This window comes from Poromitra crassiceps, assembly GCF_964638095.1.
Source record: "Poromitra crassiceps genome assembly, chromosome: 2".
Lineage (NCBI taxonomy): Eukaryota > Metazoa > Chordata > Actinopteri > Beryciformes > Melamphaidae > Poromitra > Poromitra crassiceps.
The window spans coordinates 20564159-20590057 of record NC_139624.1 but is presented as its reverse complement, the minus strand read 5'-3'; the positions used below and the strand labels follow the sequence as shown (position 1 = coordinate 20590057).

The following is a 25899-nucleotide window of genomic DNA, read 5'->3' as shown; positions in this document are numbered from 1 at the left end:
TGCTGTATTTTAAACTGGGTTTAGATGGGTATGTCCTACTTTATAAAGCGGTGTAACATGCTGTATTTTAAACTAGGTTTAGATGGGTATGTCCTACTTTATAAAGGGGTGTAACATGCTGTATTTTAAACTGGGTTTAGATGGGTATGTTGTACTTTATAAAGGGGTGTAACATGCTGTATTTTAAACTAGGTTTAGATGGGTATGTCCTACTTTATAAAGCGGTGTAACATGCTGTATTTTAAACTAGGTTTAGATGGGTATGTCCTACTTTATAAAGGGGTGTAACATGCTGTATTTTAAACTAGGTTTAGATGGGTATGTCCTACTTTATAAAGCGGTGTAACATGCTGTATTTTAAACTAGGTTTAGATGGGTATGTCCTACTTTATAAAGGGGTGTAACATGCTGTATTTTAAACTAGGTTTAGATGGGTATGTCCTACTTTATAAAGCGGTGTAACATGCTGTATTTTAAACTAGGTTTAGATGGGTATGTCCTACTTTATAAAGGGGTGTAACATGCTGTATTTTAAACTGGGTTTAGATGGGTATGTTCTACTTTATAAAGGGGTGTAACATGCTGTATTTTAAACTAGGTTTAGATGGGTATGTCCTACTTTATAAAGGGGTGTAACATGCTGTATTTTAAACTAGGTTTAGGTGGGTATGTCCTACTTTATAAAGCGGTGTAACATGCTGTATTTTAAACTAGGTTTAGATGGGTATGTCCTACTTTATAAAGGGGTGTAACATGCTGTATTTAAAACTGGGTTTAGATGGGTATGTTCTACTTTATAAAGGGGTGTAACATGCTGTATTTTAAACTAGGTTTAGATGGGTATGTTCTACTTTATAAAGGGGTGTAACATGCTGTATTTTAAACTAGGTTTAGATGGGTATGTTCTACTTTATAAAGGGGTGTAACATGCTGTATTTTAAACTAGGTTTAGATGGGTATGTTCTACTTTATAAAGTGGTGTAACATGCTGTATTTTAAACTAGGTTTAGATGGGTATGTCCTACTTTATAAAGTGGTGTAACATGCTGTATTTTAAACTAGGTTTAGATGGGTATGTCCTACTTTATAAAGCGGTGTAACATGCTGTATTTTAAACTGGGTTTAGATGGGTATGTCCTACGTTATAAAGCCGTGTAACATGCTGTATTTTAAACTAGGTTTAGATGGGTATGTCCTACTTTATAAAGGGGTGTAACATGCTGTATTTTAAACTGGGTTTAGATGGGTATGTTCTACTTTATAAAGAGGTGTAACATGCTGTATTTTAAACTGGGTTTAGATGGGTATGTCCTACTTTATAAAGCGGTGTAACATGCCGTATTTTAAACTAGGTTTAGATGGGTATGTCCTACTTTATAAAGGGGTGTAACATGCTGTATTTTAAACTGGGTTTAGATGGGTATGTCCTACTTTATAAAGGGGTGTAACATGCTGTATTTTAAACTAGGTTTAGATGGGTATGTCCTACTTTATAAAGGGGTGTAACATGCTGTATTTTAAACTGGGTTTAGATGGGTATGTCCTACTTTATAAAGGGGTGTAACATGCTGTATTTTAAACTGGGTTTAGATGGGTATGTCCTACTTTATAAAGGGGTGTAACATGCTGTACTTTAAACTGGGTTTAGATGGGTATGTCCTACTTTATAAAGGGGTGTAACATGCTGTATTTTAAACTGGGTTTAGATGGGTATGTCCTACTTTATAAAGGGGTGTAACATGCTGTATTTTAAACTAGGTTTAGATGGGTATGTTCTACTTTATAAAGGGGTGTAACATGCTGTATTTTAAACTGGGTTTAGATGGGTATGTCCTACTTTATAAAGGGGTGTAACATGCTGTATTTTAAACTGGGTTTAGATGGGTATGTCCTACTTTATAAAGGGGTGTAACATGCTGTATTTTAAACTAGGTTTAGATGGGTATGTTCTACTTTATAAAGGGGTGTAACATGCTGTATTTTAAACTAGGTTTAGATGGGTATGTTCTACTTTATAAAGTGGTGTAACATGCTGTATTTTAAACTAGGTTTAGATGGGTATGTCCTACTTTATAAAGTGGTGTAACATGCTGTATTTTAAACTAGGTTTAGATGGGTATGTCCTACTTTATAAAGCGGTGTAACATGCTGTATTTTAAACTGGGTTTAGATGGGTATGTCCTACTTTATAAAGCCGTGTAACATGCTGTATTTTAAACTGGGTTTAGATGGGTATGTCCTACTTTATAAAGGGGTGTAACATGCTGTATTTTAAACTGGGTTTAGATGGGTATGTCCTACTTTATAAAGCGATGTAACATGCTGTATTTTAAACTAGGTTTAGATGGGTATGTCCTACTTTATAAAGGGGTGTAACATGCTGTATTTTAAACTGGGTTTAGATGGGTATGTCCTACTTTATAAAGGGGTGTAACATGCTGTATTTTAAACTGGGTTTAGATGGGTATGTCCTACTTTATAAAGGGGTGTAACATGCTGTATTTTAAACTGGGTTTAGATGGGTATGTCCTACTTTATAAAGCGGTGTAACATGCTGTATTTTAAACTAGGTTTAGATGGGTATGTCCTACTTTATAAAGGGGTGTAACATGCTGTATTTTAAACTGGGTTTAGATGGGTATGTTGTACTTTATAAAGGGGTGTAACATGCTGTATTTTAAACTAGGTTTAGATGGGTATGTCCTACTTTATAAAGCGGTGTAACATGCTGTATTTTAAACTAGGTTTAGATGGGTATGTCCTACTTTATAAAGGGGTGTAACATGCTGTATTTTAAACTAGGTTTAGATGGGTATGTCCTACTTTATAAAGCGGTGTAACATGCTGTATTTTAAACTAGGTTTAGATGGGTATGTCCTACTTTATAAAGGGGTGTAACATGCTGTATTTTAAACTAGGTTTAGATGGGTATGTCCTACTTTATAAAGCGGTGTAACATGCTGTATTTTAAACTAGGTTTAGATGGGTATGTCCTACTTTATAAAGGGGTGTAACATGCTGTATTTTAAACTGGGTTTAGATGGGTATGTTCTACTTTATAAAGGGGTGTAACATGCTGTATTTTAAACTAGGTTTAGATGGGTATGTCCTACTTTATAAAGGGGTGTAACATGCTGTATTTTAAACTAGGTTTAGGTGGGTATGTCCTACTTTATAAAGCGGTGTAACATGCTGTATTTTAAACTAGGTTTAGATGGGTATGTCCTACTTTATAAAGGGGTGTAACATGCTGTATTTAAAACTGGGTTTAGATGGGTATGTTCTACTTTATAAAGGGGTGTAACATGCTGTATTTTAAACTAGGTTTAGATGGGTATGTTCTACTTTATAAAGGGGTGTAACATGCTGTATTTTAAACTAGGTTTAGATGGGTATGTTCTACTTTATAAAGGGGTGTAACATGCTGTATTTTAAACTAGGTTTAGATGGGTATGTTCTACTTTATAAAGTGGTGTAACATGCTGTACTTTAAACTAGGTTTAGATGGGTATGTCCTACTTTATAAAGGGGTGTAACATGCTGTATTTTAAACTAGGTTTAGATGGGTATGTCCTACTTTATAAAGTGGTGTAACATGCTGTATTTTAAACTAGGTTTAGATGGGTATGTCCTACTTTATAAAGCGGTGTAACATGCTGTATTTTAAACTGGGTTTAGATGGGTATGTCCTACGTTATAAAGCCGTGTAACATGCTGTATTTTAAACTAGGTTTAGATGGGTATGTCCTACTTTATAAAGGGGTGTAACATGCTGTATTTTAAACTGGGTTTAGATGGGTATGTTCTACTTTATAAAGAGGTGTAACATGCTGTATTTTAAACTGGGTTTAGATGGGTATGTCCTACTTTATAAAGCGGTGTAACATGCCGTATTTTAAACTAGGTTTAGATGGGTATGTCCTACTTTATAAAGGGGTGTAACATGCTGTATTTTAAACTGGGTTTAGATGGGTATGTCCTACTTTATAAAGGGGTGTAACATGCTGTATTTTAAACTAGGTTTAGATGGGTATGTCCTACTTTATAAAGGGGTGTAACATGCTGTATTTTAAACTGGGTTTAGATGGGTATGTCCTACTTTATAAAGGGGTGTAACATGCTGTATTTTAAACTGGGTTTAGATGGGTATGTCCTACTTTATAAAGGGGTGTAACATGCTGTACTTTAAACTGGGTTTAGATGGGTATGTCCTACTTTATAAAGGGGTGTAACATGCTGTATTTTAAACTGGGTTTAGATGGGTATGTCCTACTTTATAAAGGGGTGTAACATGCTGTATTTTAAACTAGGTTTAGATGGGTATGTTCTACTTTATAAAGGGGTGTAACATGCTGTATTTTAAACTGGGTTTAGATGGGTATGTCCTACTTTATAAAGGGGTGTAACATGCTGTATTTTAAACTGGGTTTAGATGGGTATGTCCTACTTTATAAAGGGGTGTAACATGCTGTATTTTAAACTGGGTTTAGATGGGTATGTCCTACTTTATAAAGGGGTGTAACATGCTGTATTTTAAACTAGGTTTAGATGGGTATGTTCTACTTTATAAAGGGGTGTAACATGCTGTATTTTAAACTAGGTTTAGATGGGTATGTTCTACTTTATAAAGTGGTGTAACATGCTGTATTTTAAACTAGGTTTAGATGGGTATGTCCTACTTTATAAAGTGGTGTAACATGCTGTATTTTAAACTAGGTTTAGATGGGTATGTCCTACTTTATAAAGCGGTGTAACATGCTGTATTTTAAACTGGGTTTAGATGGGTATGTCCTACTTTATAAAGCCGTGTAACATGCTGTATTTTAAACTAGGTTTAGATGGGTATGTCCTACTTTATAAAGGGGTGTAACATGCTGTATTTTAAACTGGGTTTAGATGGGTATGTTCTACTTTATAAAGAGGTGTAACATGCTGTATTTTAAACTGGGTTTAGATGGGTATGTCCTACTTTATAAAGCGGTGTAACATGCCGTATTTTAAACTAGGTTTAGATGGGTATGTCCTACTTTATAAAGGGGTGTAACATGCTGTATTTTAAACTGGGTTTAGATGGGTATGTCCTACTTTATAAAGGGGTGTAACATGCTGTATTTTAAACTAGGTTTAGATGGGTATGTCCTACTTTATAAAGGGGTGTAACATGCTGTATTTTAAACTGGGTTTAGATGGGTATGTCCTACTTTATAAAGGGGTGTAACATGCTGTATTTTAAACTGGGTTTAGATGGGTATGTCCTACTTTATAAAGGGGTGTAACATGCTGTATTTTAAACTGGGTTTAGATGGGTATGTCCTACTTTATAAAGGGGTGTAACATGCTGTATTTTAAACTGGGTTTAGATGGGTATGTCCTACTTTATAAAGGGGTGTAACATGCTGTATTTTAAACTGGGTTTAGATGGGTATGTCCTACTTTATAAAGGGGTGTAACATGCTGTATTTTAAACTGGGTTTAGATGGGTATGTCCTACTTTATAAAGGGGTGTAACATGCTGTATTTTAAACTAGGTTTAGATGGGTATGTTCTACTTTATAAAGGGGTGTAACATGCTGTATTTTAAACTAGGTTTAGATGGGTATGTTCTACTTTATAAAGGGGTGTAACATGCTGTATTTTAAACTAGGTTTAGATGGGTATGTTCTGCTTTATAAAGTGGTGTAACATGCTGTATTTTAAACTAGGTTTAGATGGGTATGTCCTACTTTATAAAGTGGTGTAACATGCTGTATTTTAAACTAGGTTTAGATGGGTATGTCCTACTTTATAAAGCGGTGTAACATGCTGTATTTTAAACTGGGTTTAGATGGGTATGTCCTACTTTATAAAGCGGTGTAACATGCTGTATTTTAAACTAGGTTTAGATGGGTATGTCCTACTTTATAAAGGGGTGTAACATGCTGTATTTTAAACTGGGTTTAGATGGGTATGTTCTACTTTATAAAGCGGTGTAACATGCTGTATTTTAAACTAGGTTTAGATGGGTATGTCCTACTTTATAAAGTGGTGTAACATGCTGTATTTTAAACTGGGTTTAGATGGGTATGTCCTACTTAATAAAGCGGTGTAACATGCTGTATTTTAAACTAGGTTTAGATGGGTATGTCCTACTTTATAAAGGGGTGTAACATGCTGTATTTTAAACTGGGTTTAGATGGGTATGTCCTACTTTATAAAGTGGTGTAACATGCTGTATTTTAAACTAGGTTTAGATGGGTATGTCATACTTTATAAAGCGGTGTAACATGCTGTACTTTAAACTGGGTTTAGATGGGTATGTCCTACTTTATAAAGCGGTGTAACATGCTGTATTTTAAACTAGGTTTAGATGGGTATGTCCTACTTTATAAAGGGGTGTAACATGCTGTATTTTAAACTGGATTTAGATGGGTATGTCCTACTTTATAAAGCGGTGTAACATGCTGTATTTTAAACTAGGTTTAGATGGGTATGTCCTACTTTATAAAGGGGTGTAACATGCTGTATTTTAAACTGGGTTTAGATGGGTATGTCCTACTTTATAAAGGGGTGTAACATGCTGTATTTTAAACTGGGTTTAGATGGGTATGTCCTACTTTATAAAGGGGTGTAACATGCTGTATTTTAAACTGGGTTTAGATGGGTATGTCCTACTTTATAAAGGGGTGTAACATGCTGTATTTTAAACTGGGTTTAGATGGGTATGTCCTACTTTATAAAGGGGTGTAACATGCTGTATTTTAAACTGGGTTTAGATGGGTATGTCCTACTTTATAAAGGGGTGTAACATGCTGTATTTTAAACTGGGTTTAGGTGGGTATGTCCTACTTTATAAAGCGGTGTAACATGCTGTATTTTAAACTAGGTTTAGATGGGTATGTCCTACTTTATAAAGGGGTGTAACATGCTGTATTTTAAACTGGGTTTAGATGGGTATGTCCTACTTTATAAAGCGGTGTAACATGCTGTATTTTAAACTAGGTTTAGATGGGTATGTCCTACTTTATAAAGGGGTGTAACATGCTGTATTTTAAACTGGGTTTAGATGGGTATGTTCTACTTTATAAAGGGGTGTAACATGCTGTATTTTAAACTGGGTTTAGATGGGTATGTCCTACTTTATAAAGCGGTGTAACATGCCGTATTTTAAACTAGGTTTAGATGGGTATGTCCTACTTTATAAAGGGGTGTAACATGCTGTATTTTAAACTGGGTTTAGATGGGTATGTTCTACTTTATAAAGGGGTGTAACATGCTGTATTTTAAACTGGGTTTAGATGGGTATGTCCTACTTTATAAAGCGGTGTAACATGCCGTATTTTAAACTAGGTTTAGATGGGTATGTCCTACTTTATAAAGGGGTGTAACATGCTGTATTTTAAACTGGGTTTAGATGGGTATGTCCTACTTTATAAAGGGGTGTAACATGCTGTATTTTAAACTGGGTTTAGATGGGTATGTCCTACTTTATAAAGGGGTGTAACATGCTGTATTTTAAACTGGGTTTAGATGGGTATGTCCTACTTTATAAAGGGGTGTAACATGCTGTATTTTAAACTAGGTTTAGATGGGTATGTCCTACTTTATAAAGGGGTGTAACATGCTGTATTTTAAACTGGGTTTAGATGGGTATGTCCTACTTTATAAAGGGGTGTAACATGCTGTATTTTAAACTGGGTTTAGATGGGTATGTCCTACTTTATAAAGGGGTGTAACATGCTGTATTTTAAACTAGGTTTAGATGGGTATGTTCTACTTTATAAAGCGGTGTAACATGCTGTATTTTAAACTAGGTTTAGATGGGTATGTCCTACTTTATAAAGGGGTGTAACATGCTGTATTTTAAACTAGGTTTAGATGGGTATGTTCTACTTTATAAAGCGGTGTAACATGCTGTATTTTAAACTAGGTTTAGATGGGTATGTCATACTTTATAAAGGGGTGTAACATGCTGTATTTTAAACTGGGTTTAGATGGGTATGTCCTACTTTATAAAGGGGTGTAACATGCTGTATTTTAAACTAGGTTTAGATGGGTATGTTCTACTTTATAAAGCGGTGTAACATGCTGTATTTTAAACTAGGTTTAGATGGGTATGTCCTACTTTATAAAGTGGTGTAACATGCTGTATTTTAAACTAGGTTTAGATGGGTATGTCCTACTTTATAAAGGGGTGTAACATGCTGTATTTTAAACTAGGTTTAGATGGGTATGTCCTACTTTATAAAGGGGTGTAACATGCTGTATTTTAAACTAGGTTTAGATGGGTATGTCCTACTTTATAAAGGGGTGTAACATGCTGTATTTTAAACTAGGTTTAGATGGGTATGTCCTACTTTATAAAGCGGTGTAACATGCTGTATTTTAAACTAGGTTTAGATGGGTATGTCCTACTTTATAAAGCGGTGTAACATGCTGTATTTTAAACTGGGTTTAGATGGGTATGTCCTACTTTATAAAGGGGTGTAACATGCTGTATTTTAAACTAGGTTTAGATGGGTATGTCCTACTTTATAAAGGGGTGTAACATGCTGTATTTTAAACTAGGTTTAGATGGGTATGTCCTACTTTATAAAGCGGTGTAACATGCTGTATTTTAAACTAGGTTTAGATGGGTATGTCCTACTTTATAAAGGGGTGTAACATGCTGTATTTTTAAATGATGACTAAAGGCATTCATGTGGATGTTGTATTATTACACCCCTGTATAAAGGGAAAATGTACACACACAAAAATATTACAATATCAGTCTCGAGTTTACAATATCTAGCAATTTATAACATTAACACGCTTTATTGTATTTTAAACCATTTTGAGGGACATTTTGCCAAGTTATTATTACATTATCCAGCAGTTATGTCATCAGTTGATATACGACATGCCTCCATCACGCTCTGTCTGCTATAATGACCTCAGGTTGCTCATGTCTACAATAGGTGTGATATCACAATGACACATATTATGGCTAGACACTTCCTCCTTGTGTCGCTACCTGTGAGATCACACTCAACTAAATGGAAAATACCTTTGCTCACATGTCTTGTCGACCCCGTCAAACCACATGTACTACTACAGCTTAGCTTACTATAACTCAAATCACTAGACCAAACCACATGTACTACTACAGCTTAGCTTACTATAACTCAAATCACTAGACCAAACCACATGTACTACTACAGCTTAGCTTACTATAACTCAAATCACTAGACCAAACCACATGTACTAGACAACGGTGTTCTGCTTTCTTGTATTGGCAATTTCTTCCACGTCTTCTCCCCGCACTCATGTTCTCTTCTGTGTTATCGTTGATTCACTTGGAGGTGTGCGGTGCCGGGTGAGATCAAACCTGCTGTTCGCATCACTAGCACTGCCCATTGTCAAGGGATATGATTGGCTGTTTATGAGTTTATGTCTGTAAATGATTGGCTGTCTCCATGTCACTCGTAGCACGCTGTATTAACAAAGGACATGATAGGCTGTTTATGAGCTTATGAGTTTATAGACCATATTCACAGCGCGGCCATCTTGGAATGACGTCACCCGCTTGTTGGGAACGCAACGAGACTCTCATCCAAACCCCTGTCTGAACATGGAGCAGTAGACCAAAAGTTTGAGTTCTGTCACACCAATTTCATTTGATCACATCGATAAATGGGCAGATGAATGTGTACAGGATTTTAAAAAAGGGCTACAGCAACTGGATTGAGTCTTATATCCACGATAATCAAGGAAGCGCAGCCGACGCTCTAAATTGTAAACTGCAGTACACCCTCACACCACTGAGCACCGAACCGATACATCTGGCGCTGTGGAGCAGTTTAACCTGAAATGACACACCCGAAGAAGGCTGTGTTTGAGCTTAAACATAGGCACTGGCATGTGAATACATGTGAAACTACGCAATATTTGGGAATACCATGGCACCCTAATCTTGGATAACAATGTTGTGTCGGAGGTGACACCTCTGACAACTAAATTAGTAGCGCTAACAATGACGCTAGCGTTAGCACCTTCGCTAGCTAGGTTAGCATGACAGTGGTATCAATCACAATAAAACTGTACCCACCTCCGACACAGTATTGTTATCCAAGATTTTGGTGCCATGGTATTCCCAAATATTGTGTAGTTTCCAATACCGAGCCCTAATTCACATGCCAGTGCCTATGTTTAAGCTCAAACACAGCCTTCTTCGGCTGTGTCATTTCGGGTTCAACTGCTCCACAGCGCCGGATGTATCGGTTCGGTGCTCAGTGGTGCGAGGGTGTACTGCAGTTTACAATTTAGAGCATCGGCTGCGCTTCCTTGAATATCGTGGATATGACTCGATCCAGTTGCTGTAGCCATTTCTTTTTTATCTGTACACATTCATCTGCCCATTTATCGATGTGATCAAACGAAATTGGTGTGACAGACAGAACTCAAACCTTTGGTCTACTGCTCCATGTTCAGACAAGGTTTTGGACGAGAGTCTTGTTGCCTTCCCAACCAGCGGGCGACGTCATTCCAAGATGGCCGCGCTGTGAATATGGTCTATTTCCACGGAGGAGAAGCGTTCTTGTTTCTTTCATGCAGTCTATCGAACGGTTCTATCGAGCAATTTTTTGTATTGTATTGATCATGTGGGCCTTTTAATTGGGCTACAGAAGAATAGCCTATACGGTTTGCCCTTCTTTGAGATTTCCAACTGCGACAGTTTGTAGGCTATTTATTACAAGTGGCACACGCAGGCATATTGCTCAAATCGTGCACAAATAAAACAGTAGGCTGGCGTTGTAGCATGTTTCCAGATGGGGTAACCAAACTTTTTTTTTCTCTATCTTGGAACCCAAAAGATAAATTTGCAGTGAGAAATAGGAGGTGTGGTGTGAGAGAGTGTGAAGAGGGTCATTTGAGTGAGTCTTGGCAGATATGGCTCAAGTGTGTAATGATGACAGAGAGAGAGGCACTGATGTAAGACCTACAACACCTATCTACCTAACCCATCACATACAACCACCAGATATAACAACTTCCAACAGACAATTCCACCACACTCGTGAATACCGGTGCAACAAAAGTCAGTTCTCTAGATAGAATTCCTCAATCAGACGAGACAATAAAATCAGTCACATGATACTATCAAATGTTGCAGACGTCTTCCATAGGCTACTGCTGTTAGCAGGCTGAGTCTGTGGAATGGAAATCTATCAGGAAAAAAAACAATCCAGAAATAGTGTATGTGACAGCTGACTGACTGTTTGATCACATTAATCCACACTTAAACTGAGTTGTATCTCAGCCACAGGAGAACATCCTCATTGGTTCGTTGTGAAAGTGAAAAGGCTTGAGTTTGAACCTCATTGTTTATATAATGGTGTATTATTTTATAACTAGATATAGTGCACAAAACCTGATCAAAAAGCAGCCAGTAGCCTATTGGGTTAAGTGCGTTTAGACAGGAAGATAATTTTCTTTTCTTAATTTTGTATTTCTCTCATCCTTGTTTCTTTTTATCGACTTTATGTAAAGCACTTTGAATTGCCTGTGTGTGAAATGTGCTATACAAATAAACTTGACTTGACGTTGACTAAACGTGAAAATAAACTGTAAAAAGCCTACATCCAGTTATAAATGACATAAAAAGGTGGGTAACGTTCAAATATATTGACTCAAAAGGCAAGGCAAACCACCGTTACTCTGAAATGACCTCTTAAAACATGTATGTCATCATTTAAAATGGTGGTTAAACTTGGACACACGTCCAAACGACCCTCTTCTAACGTGACATTCAACCTTCAATACGGGATCGGTTTCGATGAGTATATAGAAATAGATTCGTTAATACAGACACACTTTCTATTCCGTGACATTTTGTCGGTGTGTATCGGCGGCAAACAGCGAACTGTCATAATGGAGACAGTCTAAAAACTAACGTTAGTGTCGTGTTATGGACGGTGTAACATGTAACATGGTGTAACATGTAACTTGGTGTTAACAGACACATGGGCAAAACTTTAACTTAGGCCCTGTGGAGCAGATGCTGCTGCTGCTGGCTGCTGCTGACTTTAACGTTAACTAGAGATTTGGGGGAAACTCACCGTTAAATTTGCCGAACCCAAAACAGCGTCTCTTTGGGTCCGGGCTGGTTTTTAAAGACACGCTCGGCTTGGTTTGGCGGTGAAAAGGCGGTGGAAGGAGACGCTCGGAGCTGTGAAGTTGTTAGGAGAGAAAGAGGCTGACTGCTTGGTAAAGTCCTCCTGCCATAAGAGATGAGGTCACTGCGATCAAAATAAAAGGATGCCGTCATTGCTCCAGTCAAATGAACTCAACAGGCTTCTTAAAGGCGCAGGCAACCAGTGTGGCCAGATCTCGCGAGAGAAACAAAGCGACCTGGTTGGCTTGTTTCTCTCGCGAGATCTGGTAACCTGGCAAGCTGCAGCCTTCCTGCACCGGCTGGTTTTACGAAAAAACAACAACAACAACAACAACAACAACAACAACAACAACAACAACAACAACAACAACTATTGAATGTAATAAATGTCTACTTACATAATCACACATGTTCTGAAGGCTTGGTTCATGGTTCTTAGCAGCAGCTCTGGGCGGAGTGACACTCCTCACTGACCTCAGAGTCAGGCCCCTTCTTCGAAGCCACGCCCACTCCACAGTTGCTCTTCTCGAAATGAGTTTATGAATTGAGTCGATGCAGTTTGAATATCAGGCTACCCTTCTATACTTTTGGGTCACATTTTTATTATTTTTTTTCCCCATCACAAAGGAAATACCTGTTGTGAACTTCTTTATTTTTTATTTCTTATTAATCCAAAAAATATTTATTCATCAAAATATCAGCATATTTTTTACTTGAACTAAATCAATGTTTTTTTGGGGGGGGGCGGCCTTGGTTGTAATTTTTTATTCATATTTTATTGTATTTTATTGCTCATCATATCATGTCTCTATTCTATTTTCGTTTTCCCTGTTGACTCCAAGGGGCGACCTGCAGTTCTGAAGAACGAAGCCAATGGAAGTGCCAATGGAAGTGAAGAACGGAAGTGCCACCTGCATTCTTTCCCAGCAAACATTGTCTAGACCTCGACGTCACCAGACAATCTCATTTCTAATGGTCATCTACCCAGAAGGGTGTAGGCTATGTGTAATGCTGCTGAATGCACACTGTGCAGATATTTTTAGAACTAAGACTATCTGAATATAGTCATTGTGGGAGTGGCATATTTTGACGTCGCAGAGGTAATGTCATCCATCATCGACGTTGCTACGATTTCCATTCCGGATATATAATTAGACCCTGACTCGATGTAGTGGTTTGACGTGCAGAATACGGTCGTTATACGTGGAAATCTTTGCTGGGTTCAGAGGGCGACTCCATTAGCTGCAAAAAGAAGTCAGATTGTCAAGTAACCCTGACATGGAAGTCAATGGGAAAAAGGACCCTACTTGAACTTCTCACTTTTTTTATTTAGCCTTTATTTAACCAGGTTTGTCCCATTGAGATCAAAGATCTCTTTTACAAGAGAGACCTGGCCAAGAAACAGCAGCAACACAAAGTTACAACAAACAAACACATAAACACATACAATTGAAAAACATTAAAATTATCAAATAAAACATTTGCATACAGACAGCCTGTTCTGACCGCAGTCAACACTTTCCTAATGAGTTAAGTATGGTCTCAATCCAGTGGGCTACCTCCTAGCATCCAGCAGGTGGCAGGCACACACTCACACTCACACTCACACACACACACACACACACACACACACACGCACGCACGCACGCACGCACACGCACACACACACACACACACACACACACACACACACACACACACACACACACACAGTGATCGCATGCTCCAATGGGTATGAGAACTATTTTTAATAAAAAAGGAAAACACATTATAGCAACTTTTGTGCAAAAAAGTTTTCTATATCTGAAATCAGGATACTTTTCTCTATCCTGGTATGATTGCAGTCTGAACCTTTTTTCCTGTATTTTAAGTTTTGTTTGCAGCTATTTGGTGATTCACCTTCGGCAAACAGGCTATTGGTCAGTCTCATTAATCATGAGTTAATAATTAATCGTGAAGTTCTTGGTGGATGAGTTTTATAATCAGCTGACTCTTTATGCAGCTTTTGAGGTGCAACATTTCACTTCTCTGTAGTGAGCTGAGCATGTGAGATGAGAACGGTTAAGAACAATGGATGTGACAAGAGCAGACTAGTAGGCTACAGGCTAGTACTTTACATTACAGCTCAGTAACAACATGGTAATAGTGTGTAAGAAGTAATAATTAGATAATACCTATAGTAGTAATGTAATCACCAAAGTAATAACCAGGTAATAGCTTGTGGTAGTTTCTGTGTAATAACCATGAATCAGGGCTGTAAAATGTTAAACTCCCTGTTTCCATTAAATGTCATGGTAATATTAGATTAAATGTAGCCTGGGTTGTGTTGACAGTTGTCTGGCAGCAACCCATGTTAAGGGATTGCTCAGGGGTGGAGGCAGGATTCGATCCACAATCTCCCGCTTACGAAGTGCACAGGCTAACCACAACCCCAAGAGAGCGCACAGGCTAACCACAACCCCAAGAGAGCGCACAGGCTAACCACAACCCCAAGAAGTGCACAGGTTAACCACAACCCCAAGAGAGCGCACAGGCTAACCACAACCCCAAGAGAGCGCACAGGCTAACCACAACCCCAAGAGAGCACACAGGCTAACCACAACCCCAAGAGAGCGCACAGGCTAACCACAACCCCAAGAGAGCGCACAGGCTAACCACAACCCCAAGAGAGCGCACAGGCTAACCACAACCCCAAGAGAGCGCACAGGCTAACCACAACCCCAAGAGAGCGCACAGGCTAACCACAACCCCAAGAAGCGCACAGGTTAACCACAACCCCAAGAGAGCGCACAGGCTAACCACAACCCCAAGAGAGCGCACAGGTTAACCACAACCCCAAGAGAGCGCACAGGCTAACCACAACCCCAAGAGAGCGCACAGGTTAACCACAACCCCAAGAGAGCGCACAGGCTAACCACAACCCCAAGAGAACGCACAGGTTAACCACAACCCCAAGAGAGCTAGCTCAGAGCCCTGTACTACGAAACTAGTTTAACAGATCCGCGATAAGTCCCTTTGATCTGGTTTGACTGAACAGGATCAAAGCTATCTAGTTAACTGATACTACGACGCTGGTTTTTTACTAGGTAAGTGGACCTGGGATCTGCCTGTGCACGCGCACGTTTTTCGCTCGTACACAGGCGCGCATCCACGCGAAAGAGGTGCGCTAGCCAATCACATTATGAACAGCTGAGTTGATCCACGCCCACACCCATTTCCACACCCATTTCCTCATTGAATGAAAAAGCGCAGCCACAGTGGGATCAGAGATTTTAGCGGATATTTAATGTAACCTATGGCAGAATGAAAATCCGCGTTGGATATAGTTGGGGGAAGGACTGTCTAAAGCTGCCGCTTGTATTCACATCAGTCATTTGATTTAGTTTGATCAGCGATTTCTGTCTCCTACAGCTTTGTGCGAGTGTAAATGTACATTAAATGTGTAATCTCAGTCTATAAATTTCCACAATCTGTAAGCCTATTTAGACCATAGATTTAGAAAGCATGCTCAATGAATAATGATCTCTATCACTCATTATGTGTGTGTGGTTGCACTGATCGAATAATTCATATATAGGCTATAATAATGATATCCTAATATAAAAGAGAAAACTGCTGGACTGAATTGAGACGATGCGGGCATACTTTTCATTTATAAAAACTAGCCTATTTTTGCTCATATATTGGCATACAGCCTACAGGACACAGTTCCAGCTGAAACATGCAAGAAGCCTGCATATTTAGTATTGGGGCTATCCCATATTTATCCCATCTATATTATATGTATAGGCTTTTCTGGCATGTAGGAGAATATCACCCTCACTCCATTTGAGGCTCCGTTTAGCCTATGATATGCGCTGCGGTGATTAATAGTGATCATATTTCTCCACGCATAGTTGAGCTGTTGAGACATAAAGTGGTAAGTAGGCTTAATTTAATTATGTAGCCTACAGAGCCACAAATGTTTTTCTTGTTATATTCTCAGTTGACTGCAATCTATTTTTCATATGGCGATCTTATATGAACGGTGAGTGACTCCAGAGAGCCGATTATATGGGTCTGTCATGGATTTTGATCTTATCCTCTGAAGCTAACCTGGTCGCGACCAGGTTAGCTTTGCAGCGTCAGTTGCCATGGTGATTGAAAGTTAACTTGCTTTGTAGTACGGCTAAACCAGGTTTAAACTCAAACTTACTCGGATAAGGCATTAAACTAGCTTCGTAGTACAGGCTACTGGGGGCTCGTCCAGGTAATCCCTACATCTCTAGATGTTTGGTTTAATCTACTATTAACGTGAAATTAAGTGGAAACAGGGAGTTTAGCATTGTGCAGGCCTAATTTGTGGTTCTCTAAAGTAATAACCAGGTAATACCTTGGTTTAACTATGGGTATATCTGGGTAATTCGATCAAATTTATGTAATAGGGAAACAGGGCCAGAAACCGAAGGTAATAAAGGGGAGAAACATTTAAAGATGGCAATGAGGCAAAACTATTTAGTAATAGTATGGTGATATTCTAGTAACAATATGGTAACCTAACCTGCTAACAATAACATGGTTATATCAGTGCAATATTTGGATTAAAACATGCATGGTGACATTAATGGGGTAATAACTCACAAGCTATTACCTGGTTATTACTTTGTTTACATGGTATAGTATTAGTAATTATTACTTCTTTATTATCACACTATTACCGCCCATCACCATTGTTACCGAGCTCAGCTGTAATGTAAAGTGCTACTGAAAACAGAAAGCTTTTGCATACTGGAGCAATTAGCATGCATGGTTATGCATGGAATCTGAATGAACAGGGATGCAAACTCATGGAGAGTGAAAAAGGTGACAGATACCAGCGCAGACATAAAACCACTCAGAAATCCTTCACTTAAGTGTCTTATTTTGGGATGAAAAGGGTGATTGTCACCTCAAGGTGACTAGTTTGCATTCCTGAACGATCAAAGCCCAGAGTGGCTGCCAAGCCTACGTCCAAACGTAGCAGCTCTCCCGGAGTGAGACATCCGCTTTAATAAACAGTTGATACTGTCATTTATTATCAACTGTTTAAAGCAGGTGTCTGCAATCAAATGTCCTCATCCATAAATTAACATAATCCTTTGGTCAGATGTGGGATCATTTTGCACTTGTCATATTCACTGTCCAGGGAAAAGTGTTGCTTTTGGGACTTCCTGCTGAATCACACGACCTTGTCCTTGAGGACCGCAAAAGCCAGAGGAATGCAACAAAATATTTGTATCCAAGCAACATATTCTGTGATGGGGCGACCTTGGCTACAAAACCATAGAGCCAGAAAACTTGCTATGAGAAAAAGGTCATTTGAAGTATGCTTAGATGACCAAAAACCAAATATACAAATGGCTTGAATGCAGTGTACGCCTGTTTTATTATATCACCATTGTTGCTCTTACATGCTTTGCAAGACAGAGACAAATTTACATGAATATGGAGTTAGAAAATACCTAACACTTCCCATTCCATTTGTGTTCTGGTGCGTGAAACCTAGGGTTAGGGTTAAGACAGCCATAATTAATATTGTTGTTAGCAAGTTTTAACATGTTAACCTTATGCCACTTACAATGACATATACAACTCAAAATTGTGCAAAAACGAAAACTGTTGGGTCTATAAGAATATACATGTAGGTCTGACTTTGTCACTGGACAAACCGCACACAGAGAAACCTCCTGAAAGTGATTTTAATATTTCGAATCCTATTTTGAACTGGACTTTAACTTTCTTGGCCAAGGAGGAGGGAATCTTGCAAGACCGACTTGCAGTTTATGCAACGGTATAATTTATAACTCTGTAATAATTGTGTTCACAAAAAGCAGAAGCTATTGCATGAACAAAATAAAGTGAAAGCACAACCTGTTCTACTAAACCAACAGATCTGATCTAGACAATACATTCATGAACAAACAGTAATCCACAAAGTGCTTTCTCGGAGCCAATATAAAATACAAATACAAAAATATATCCAACATATATATCCAATCCACATATCAACATGACTGTACATTTTGATTCCTGATGCATGTTTGGATATGCTATATATCCAGCACTTAGGCAATCTTGGCCTCGCATGCCCCAACCTATGCTTCATTTGAATGCTACACCAGGAGGGCCATCTTGTGTTTGGCAAGCACTTCTTCTTGACATAAATTAACAAATTAAAAACAAAAACAAAATCGAATTCATAAACTATGCCCCTTCCCTTCGGGCATTTTCTCCTCTATAATCACCTCAAATGTTCACAAGTGTATAAATAAAGTGATATGGGCAGGAGCAGAATGAAGAGAATGGCTTCTGATGATTTTAGGTGTCTTAGAATTGGTATATTGATATGACTTTTTTTCATGTTGTGTGTTGTATGTTGTATGTTCTGTCCTACAACAGCAGGGACCATGTTGGAAATAAGTGTTCTCACTTTCACACGTTATCCCTTGGATTTTTGTAAATTGTCTTCTCCATAAATAAAAATCAATCAATCAATGATTAGATATGCCTGAGCAAACTAAACACACTCGCATGTATAATAACATACTTGATTTCTTGTTTGACATAAAAACGTCAAAAATGAAACAATTTTAGGAGTTATTTAGGAACTGGGTTCCTGACATGAATACGGCTTCCTTCTAGATTGGTGAAACAACAATCACATCTAAGGTTAGATGGAGAAAGACGTGTACGTTGCATCTGAATAACTAGAAAATTTAGCCAATATGTAAATAAGAAAAAATCATGAGCCTCTTGCGTTATTTACTGTAACTATGTGCATGTTCCTGTGAGTCACTTCAAACAAAAGCTTTTTCCCCCTAAACCAGATGAAGCGTACGGACACCCCAACAGTTGTGCTCTAAAGCCTTCTTCTTATCGTCAGTCTTTGACCTGCCTCAGGGTGGTTTCTGGAGTGCTCTTCAGGCCGACTTAGCCTTGGCCATTGCTGGTTATGTTGTTTTTCCCATTCTTGGGTGCCTTGGTGCTGCTGCCTTGAGGCATCCTCTGGTCGTCACCTGTGAGGAGGGCCTTGATTTCTGAGGGGATCTTCCCCTGGTCCATGGCTGAGCACCACTGTTTGTACTGGTGGGGAAAAAGAACACAGATTCATACATAGGGGGAACATACTGTCTGAAACCACCAGCCATGATAACTTTTGAACACCTTATACCAGTGATACTCAACTTGCGGCCCGGGGGCCATATGCGGCCCGCGATAGGGTGCCGAGTGGCCCCCCGACCATTTTCTACTTCACAATGAAAAGGAATGTTAAATCAAATTTGACTGAGCTCCAGCTAAATTGTCAAATGTGGCCATCTGCTTGCTGCCCAGGCACTTATGTTGGTCTCAACCTAGTTTCAAGATGAAGAGCAGTCACGTTACCTCACATCACAATAGGCATCAGCTCCCAGCTTAAGTCGAGCGTAATCCTAGTGTGACGTCCGTTATGACGTGTGCCTCCTGACTCATCACCCCATCCTCAATAGCCAATCAGCCCCTGTCAACATGCCAATATGACGTCGGTAATGACGTCACTGCCGAGGCTATGGTGTGGCAGTACATATAGCCATGCTCAGCGCGTCATCGTCCTCTTTCCCTGATCCTTCACCTCCATGGTCGCTGTACCTGGGCTGATCGTATCCCATCCTCTGAAGCTGTGTTTCGCCCCACCCACCCCCCCAGTCCACCACCACCAACGTCTTGACTCCTAAAGAATCCCCTACGGGGGGATTCTCTATCTTAGTCCGAACAGATGGGCAGCATGGCACTAGTTCTTTGGCGTAATGACTCCGTGGTAAGATGCCTCTCTTCCTGTGGTGAGAGAGGAGGGCATCTGCTCGGACTAGGAGAGAATCCCCCAAAAGAAAGGGAACCCCCCAAAATGCTGCCGTGCCTTAGAATTAGTTGCCATGCCATTTCATGCCATAGAACTAATCGCCATGCCATTTGTGAATAAAGCTTGCTTGTTAAATTTTACCCACTGGTCTCTCATGATTGAAACAGTATACATGTACTTACCTAACTCAACTTAACCTAACTATCTATTGTGAGACTAAACTCCGGCTGACAAAATCCTAAAATCTGTTACAGAAAAATGTATATTAATGTTTGTTTATTAACTGGCCCCTGGCCTCTTGTCAATTTGCAAAAGTGGCCCCCGGGCAAATCAAGTTGAGTATCCCAGACAATTGCAGATGTCTGCCTACCAATCGTCTGCGGACTTCTGGTCAAAAATAATTGTAAACGGCGGCAAGAACCAAACAAATGCAATCTACAAAAACATGCAAATAAAACCATGGATAAAAACTTGAATCACACACAATCACACATCACAACCAGTAAAACCAAAAGTAAAATATATAATTATAAATACTCATAAGTAAAACCCAAATGAATAGTAAACAGCCTATAAACATGCACTGATTGATTGAGTCAATTTGCCACAGCTGTGGACTACGGTATATGCAGCCTGATGGGCTGTGTCTAGTCTACTAGTACGCCTACTTTAGGCTACAGTACATGGATCAGTCAAACTTCAAGCGGAGCCTGGCAAAATGAAAACCGGTTTTATTCTTATGTAAATGACCACACATATGTACACAATGGGCAATTATTGAGGTAAGAAGAGAGCGAGAAAAAGAACGACAAGAGGGCCGTTGACTCCCTCAGGTGTTAGCGACGCACACTGTACGTTCATGAATTTGCAAAAAGCTGCGCTGCGCTCAGCTCACGTTCAGCAAAACAATGAGCTTGTTCAGTGAACGCTGCTCTATTAGCGCTTTCATGCACAACACTGGCTGCCTCTTACAATTACAATTACTGCCGCAATAGCATCTGAACTTACTGGATGGTGAACTAATTTAACATTAATATCACTCCCATATGATGAGTTACTTCATATTGAATAACGAACTTGCTCCTTTGTAGTAGGGATGCACAATATTGGATTTTTTTTTTGCCGATATGCCGATATTTTCCAACTGGCCGATTGCAGATGGCGATGTGTGCACATTTTCCCACCTAATTTGAGAGAACATCAAGTCTCTCCTGTAGTGGGATTAATACATTATTATTACTTCGCCATCGCCCGCCCTGGAGCTCGCCCACTATGCGGGCGAGCATGCGCAGCTTGGCCGCTGCGTGGCCTCGCCTGCTCTATTGGCACAATTCGCTCACTGATGACATTACGATTGCTCGAGTGACCATCACTGATCACATCATGGAGTGCTCGAGTGACATCACTCAGCACACAATTGCTCAACTTCGCAGTTCGCATCACTGATGACGTCAGTGAGTGATCAGTATCAGTATTGAGAGATAAGTAGAGTCTGTACATTGCAATCTATACACAAAGTAGCATTGGAAATGGGTAGGGTGACATGTATCAATGAAAATGTATATTCATTATTTTGGCTGGTAAAATGTTATATTTTTCTTTCTTTGTTCTATGTTTTGTTTAGTTTACCAGCCACCAGCCAATATTTGCTGATTAACCTAAGCTTCTCAAAACGCTAAAGTTCACTCAATATCAGCTCTGTCTGACTGGGATTGTGCTGAGGAACTAGTTACCATCTCCAGCTCCTCCCGCAGAGCACAAATGGCTCTCTCCTTACTGGAAACCAGCTCCTCCAGGTACTGGTATCGCAGCTTCTTCCTGGCTCTGCACTCCCGTGCGCTCTGTCTGCTCCGCTCCAGCTTGGCCTTCAAATCAATCTTTGCAGGTTTGCGGCCACGCTTACCAGGTTTTTTCACTTTGCCACCCACCATCTGTTAACAAAATAGGTCCATAAACATTCGGGTTCAACCAAGATAGAGACAATACTGGCCTTTTATACAGTCAGTATTACATATTGACCAGTCAGTATCATCCACCTCTGAATACGATGGAGGCTCCTCCATGACATACTCAACTTTGGAAAAACCGCAATGCCATTTTATTTATGTAACTGTTCAATAATGTTTTATTTTATTTAATACTTCATTTAAAAAGGGACCAGCCAGAGTTTCCCCAAGCATGAGGGTCAGACTATTTCCTGTCTGCCTTAACCTATAATCAGCCTCCAATTCACTTTCAGCAGTGACTCATCCTGATGACATGACAGAGACTTTGTTCAGGGATTTGAGAGACAGCTTTTTAATTTGTTTACAAGTTCTGTCTTAGAAATAACATGCCATTGCCCCACAGTACTGATTGAATGAATGAATACACGAGAGTTTAACATCATAAAGTTTGTATACAAATCAACACCCTCTGAAGGCAATAACGTAACGTTAGCGAAACTAACTTAGTTAAGTAACGAATTGGTCCAATTAGCAATCATGATTCATGGACATAGTTACAGTAACTGTTAGCATAGTTACAGGCCCCGGTAACGTTAGCTCTTCTAGAACTAACACGGCTCCGTTCATTTGTGATCTTTTCTACCAAAACTAGGTTAGCAAGGCAATGTGAGTAAAGTGAATAGCTTTTACAACTAAGGTTGAACGTTACGCCGTCACATGAGACGGGCTGGAGTGTAAAACAAAACAAACTTGTTCGTCTCCTTACCTTGTTGTCATCCATTTTGGGCAATGCTAACGTTTTGTTGGTTAACGTTAGCTAATGTTAGCCAACAGAACAAAGAGAAAGGGTAACTGACAATCAAGTGTTGCTAAAAAAAAAAGAAAGCTCGGGTGAAGCCGAAGCCGTGTGTTTGTTAACAGGCGTCACATTGCAGCTGACACGTCCTAAACACCACTTTCATAACTAGCGTTAGATCATTGTTCATTGCTCTTTCTCTTTCTGTCCAGTGTTTACATCATGTACAGTGTTTCCTGTTGATGTCTGCTGAACTCGCGATACTTCCGCCAGGCTCCACGGACAAATGAATTCTGGGACTTAGTGTTTTTAATTGGCGCAACCACCAACAACACTTGGCGTTGGCCTACAGACTACTACAAACTGTGTGTGTGCGTGTGCGTGCGTGCGTGCGTGCGTGCGTGCGTGCATGTATATATATATATATATATATATATATATATATATATGAAGAGTTCATTTGCAAAAACAGGTAAACCCCATTCTTAAAATGAACAAACAACATCTGTTTGATACTCCCTGGAGTGCACATAGAAAACATTATTGAGGTGATTTATGTGAAAATTATCAGATGAATATGTTTTAGTTATGATTGATAATACAAATTTCCCAAAGATAAATTAATTACAGTATAAATACTTCAATATATAAAATAAAATGATACAAAATTCAAACGGAGATACCTGTTTTTGCAAATGAACTCTTCATATATATATATATGACGAATCAGCGTGACGTCACTTGCCACCCAGAAATGCGGGACTAATAATGCGGCAGTTATTAGAATGAGTTGTGCCAAACAAACGTTGATATCTCAAAAACTATACATGACATCGCTTATATTTTGACATTCTGAGTGAGTTTGATGTATAATATATGCATGTCGTGTTAGAGTTGTGTGAACTGGCGCCGTTTTTAAAATGTAAACAGAGTCAGCCGGCTAGAGTCAGACACTCAAGCCTCCAAAAGCTCACGCTCCATAGGGTTCCATTGCCGTTGCCACCCAGTGATGTGGTTTGTTTGCCAAAATGCTGCTCAGCTGATCCCTCGTATACATAAATTTTTCTGCGATTGTGTGGCGAGCACTTCTGTTCTGGAAATTACTCAGAAACTTCCTTATTGTCAATATAATTACCTAGGAAAGCCATACATCCCCTGAATGCTCTAGGTCTCTAGTTTGTGGTTATAAGTTTCATGAGGCTGTGATTATCTCAGAGGTCACAATAGGTCATTTTATACAGTGACGTCAAGTTTTGAAAAATAGTCTCACTACAATGAAATGTCGACTATGGGATGACATTTTTCTCAAAGCAGGTTCTAATATAGGCTACATTGGTTTAAAACATTGAAACCACATATGGATATTACAGTATATACATCATATGCATATGCATCATGCCTCTAAGGCATTTGACCGAGTCAACCATCAGAAACTGTTTTTAAAGCTGAGGGAGAGGGGTGTGCCTGGTAGCATTATTAGAAATTTGGCATTCTGGTATGCTAACCAGACCATGCAGATCAGGTGAGGTAATACGGTCTCTGCTCCTTTTGGTGTTGGGAATGGCGTCCGTCAGGGGGGCTTCTTAACCCCCGCCCTCTTCAATCTTTATATGAATGATCTCTCTGTACAGCTCAGCAGCTATGTAATTGGAAATACCATTGTAAATCACTTTATGTATGCCGATGATTTGGTCATCCTGTCTCTGAGTAGTACTGGTTTCCAACAGTTGCTGAATATCTGTTCTGACTATGGAGGTCATTTTGATGTGAAATACAATGCTAAAAAGAGTGTCACTATGATCTGCAGAACAAGAGGTGATAAGGATCTTTCTTTTCCTTCTTTTGATCTGTCTGGGCAGGTGCTGGCAGTTTGCTGTAGAACTAAATATTTGGGTCATATTATTACTAGTCTCGCTGGCCAGCCTCCTCTCCCTATTACTGATCAAATGAGTGATGATGATGACATGTACAGACAGAGGCGTGTACTGTATGCTCAAGCTAACATGCTGAGGAAGAAGTTGTATTTTTGCTCAGATGATGTAAAACTAAACCTGTTTAGAGTCTACTGTACTCCTCTCTATACTGCCCCCCTGTGGGTCAAGTTTAAGCAGGCTAGCATTCAAAAGCTCCAGGTTGCTTATAATGACTGCCTGAGGATCTGTTGCAGCGCCAGTGAAATGTTTTGTGGAGCAGGAGTGAGCACCTTTCATGCCCTGCTGAGAAACCTGACGTATAAGTTTATCTGTCGTCTGAATGTGGCTCAGAATATGCTCATTATGTTGCTGTCTTAGCCTAATCTCAGTGACACTAGATACCTGTCTTCCATCTGGGAACATTGGTACAGACAGTGCCTTATTGTAGTATTGTTGAGTGGCTAGTGTTAATAATAATAATAATAATAATGGCTTTAATTTATATAGCACACTTTAAAATGTAAAACAAATCTCAAGTGTTCTCCTTGTGATGTTTGCCTGTTTTATATTGTATTGTGTGTTTTTCTTTGGACCTTGTGTCTGTCAATAAAGTGATGATGATGATGATGATATATTTTACTTGAATTTATTTTCACTTCTGTATGGACCTTGAAATCACAGTAGTTGACAGTAGGCTATACAGAAATTAGGCATTTCACAAGTGTATCATATTGTTTTACAAGCAGGTATACTGTAGCATTATAAAATGTGAGAAAACCAGGGAATGGCAGTGTCCTCTTCAGGCAGATGGATCTGGCATAGACATAACAAGAGTGCAGATCTCAGCTTTCTCATTCTGTAATATGTGACTAGACATAATAAGTCAGGAATAAACAAGAATAAAACAGAATACAAGTGAACGTAACTTTTATGGGTGACACATTTGACAAATTAATTCCCTTAGTCTTTTCCATCGCCACATCTCTGGTGGCAAGATTTGGGAAAAGGGTAGGCTGAATACAGACTGCACTACCTGAGAGGTTGGTTACACTGTAACCCAGGTTCCATGAGTGGAGAGACTATCTGTCCCCACTACAATGTAAATGTAGGCCTGGGATTATCCCTGATCAGCGGCAGTTGATGTGGATTACTATTTAAGACACCTCCACCTGTGGTGAGGCCATGCACTGATTAGCCCCAAGACTATAAGCTTGTTTGAGTTGACTGCCGCCTCGCCTGGAAAGCAGACGAGAGCAGCC

The 25899-nt window shown here is 39.3% G+C and overlaps 1 protein-coding gene across 1 annotated transcript; it reads right to left on the bottom strand.

Annotated features, from left to right (window-relative positions):
• Positions 1–17527: 17527 nt before the first annotated feature.
• On the bottom strand, positions 17528–22943 carry crebl2 (cAMP responsive element binding protein-like 2). The gene is made up of 3 exons (XM_083654817.1): positions 22698–22943; positions 21719–21916; positions 17528–19231 (listed from the first exon to the last, which is right to left on the bottom strand). Exons 1-3 carry the CDS (start codon positions 22710–22712, stop codon positions 19079–19081), a joined length of 366 nt encoding a protein of 121 aa, XP_083510943.1. The 5' UTR covers positions 22713–22943; the 3' UTR covers positions 17528–19078.
• Between the last annotated feature and the right edge of the window lie 2956 nt (positions 22944–25899).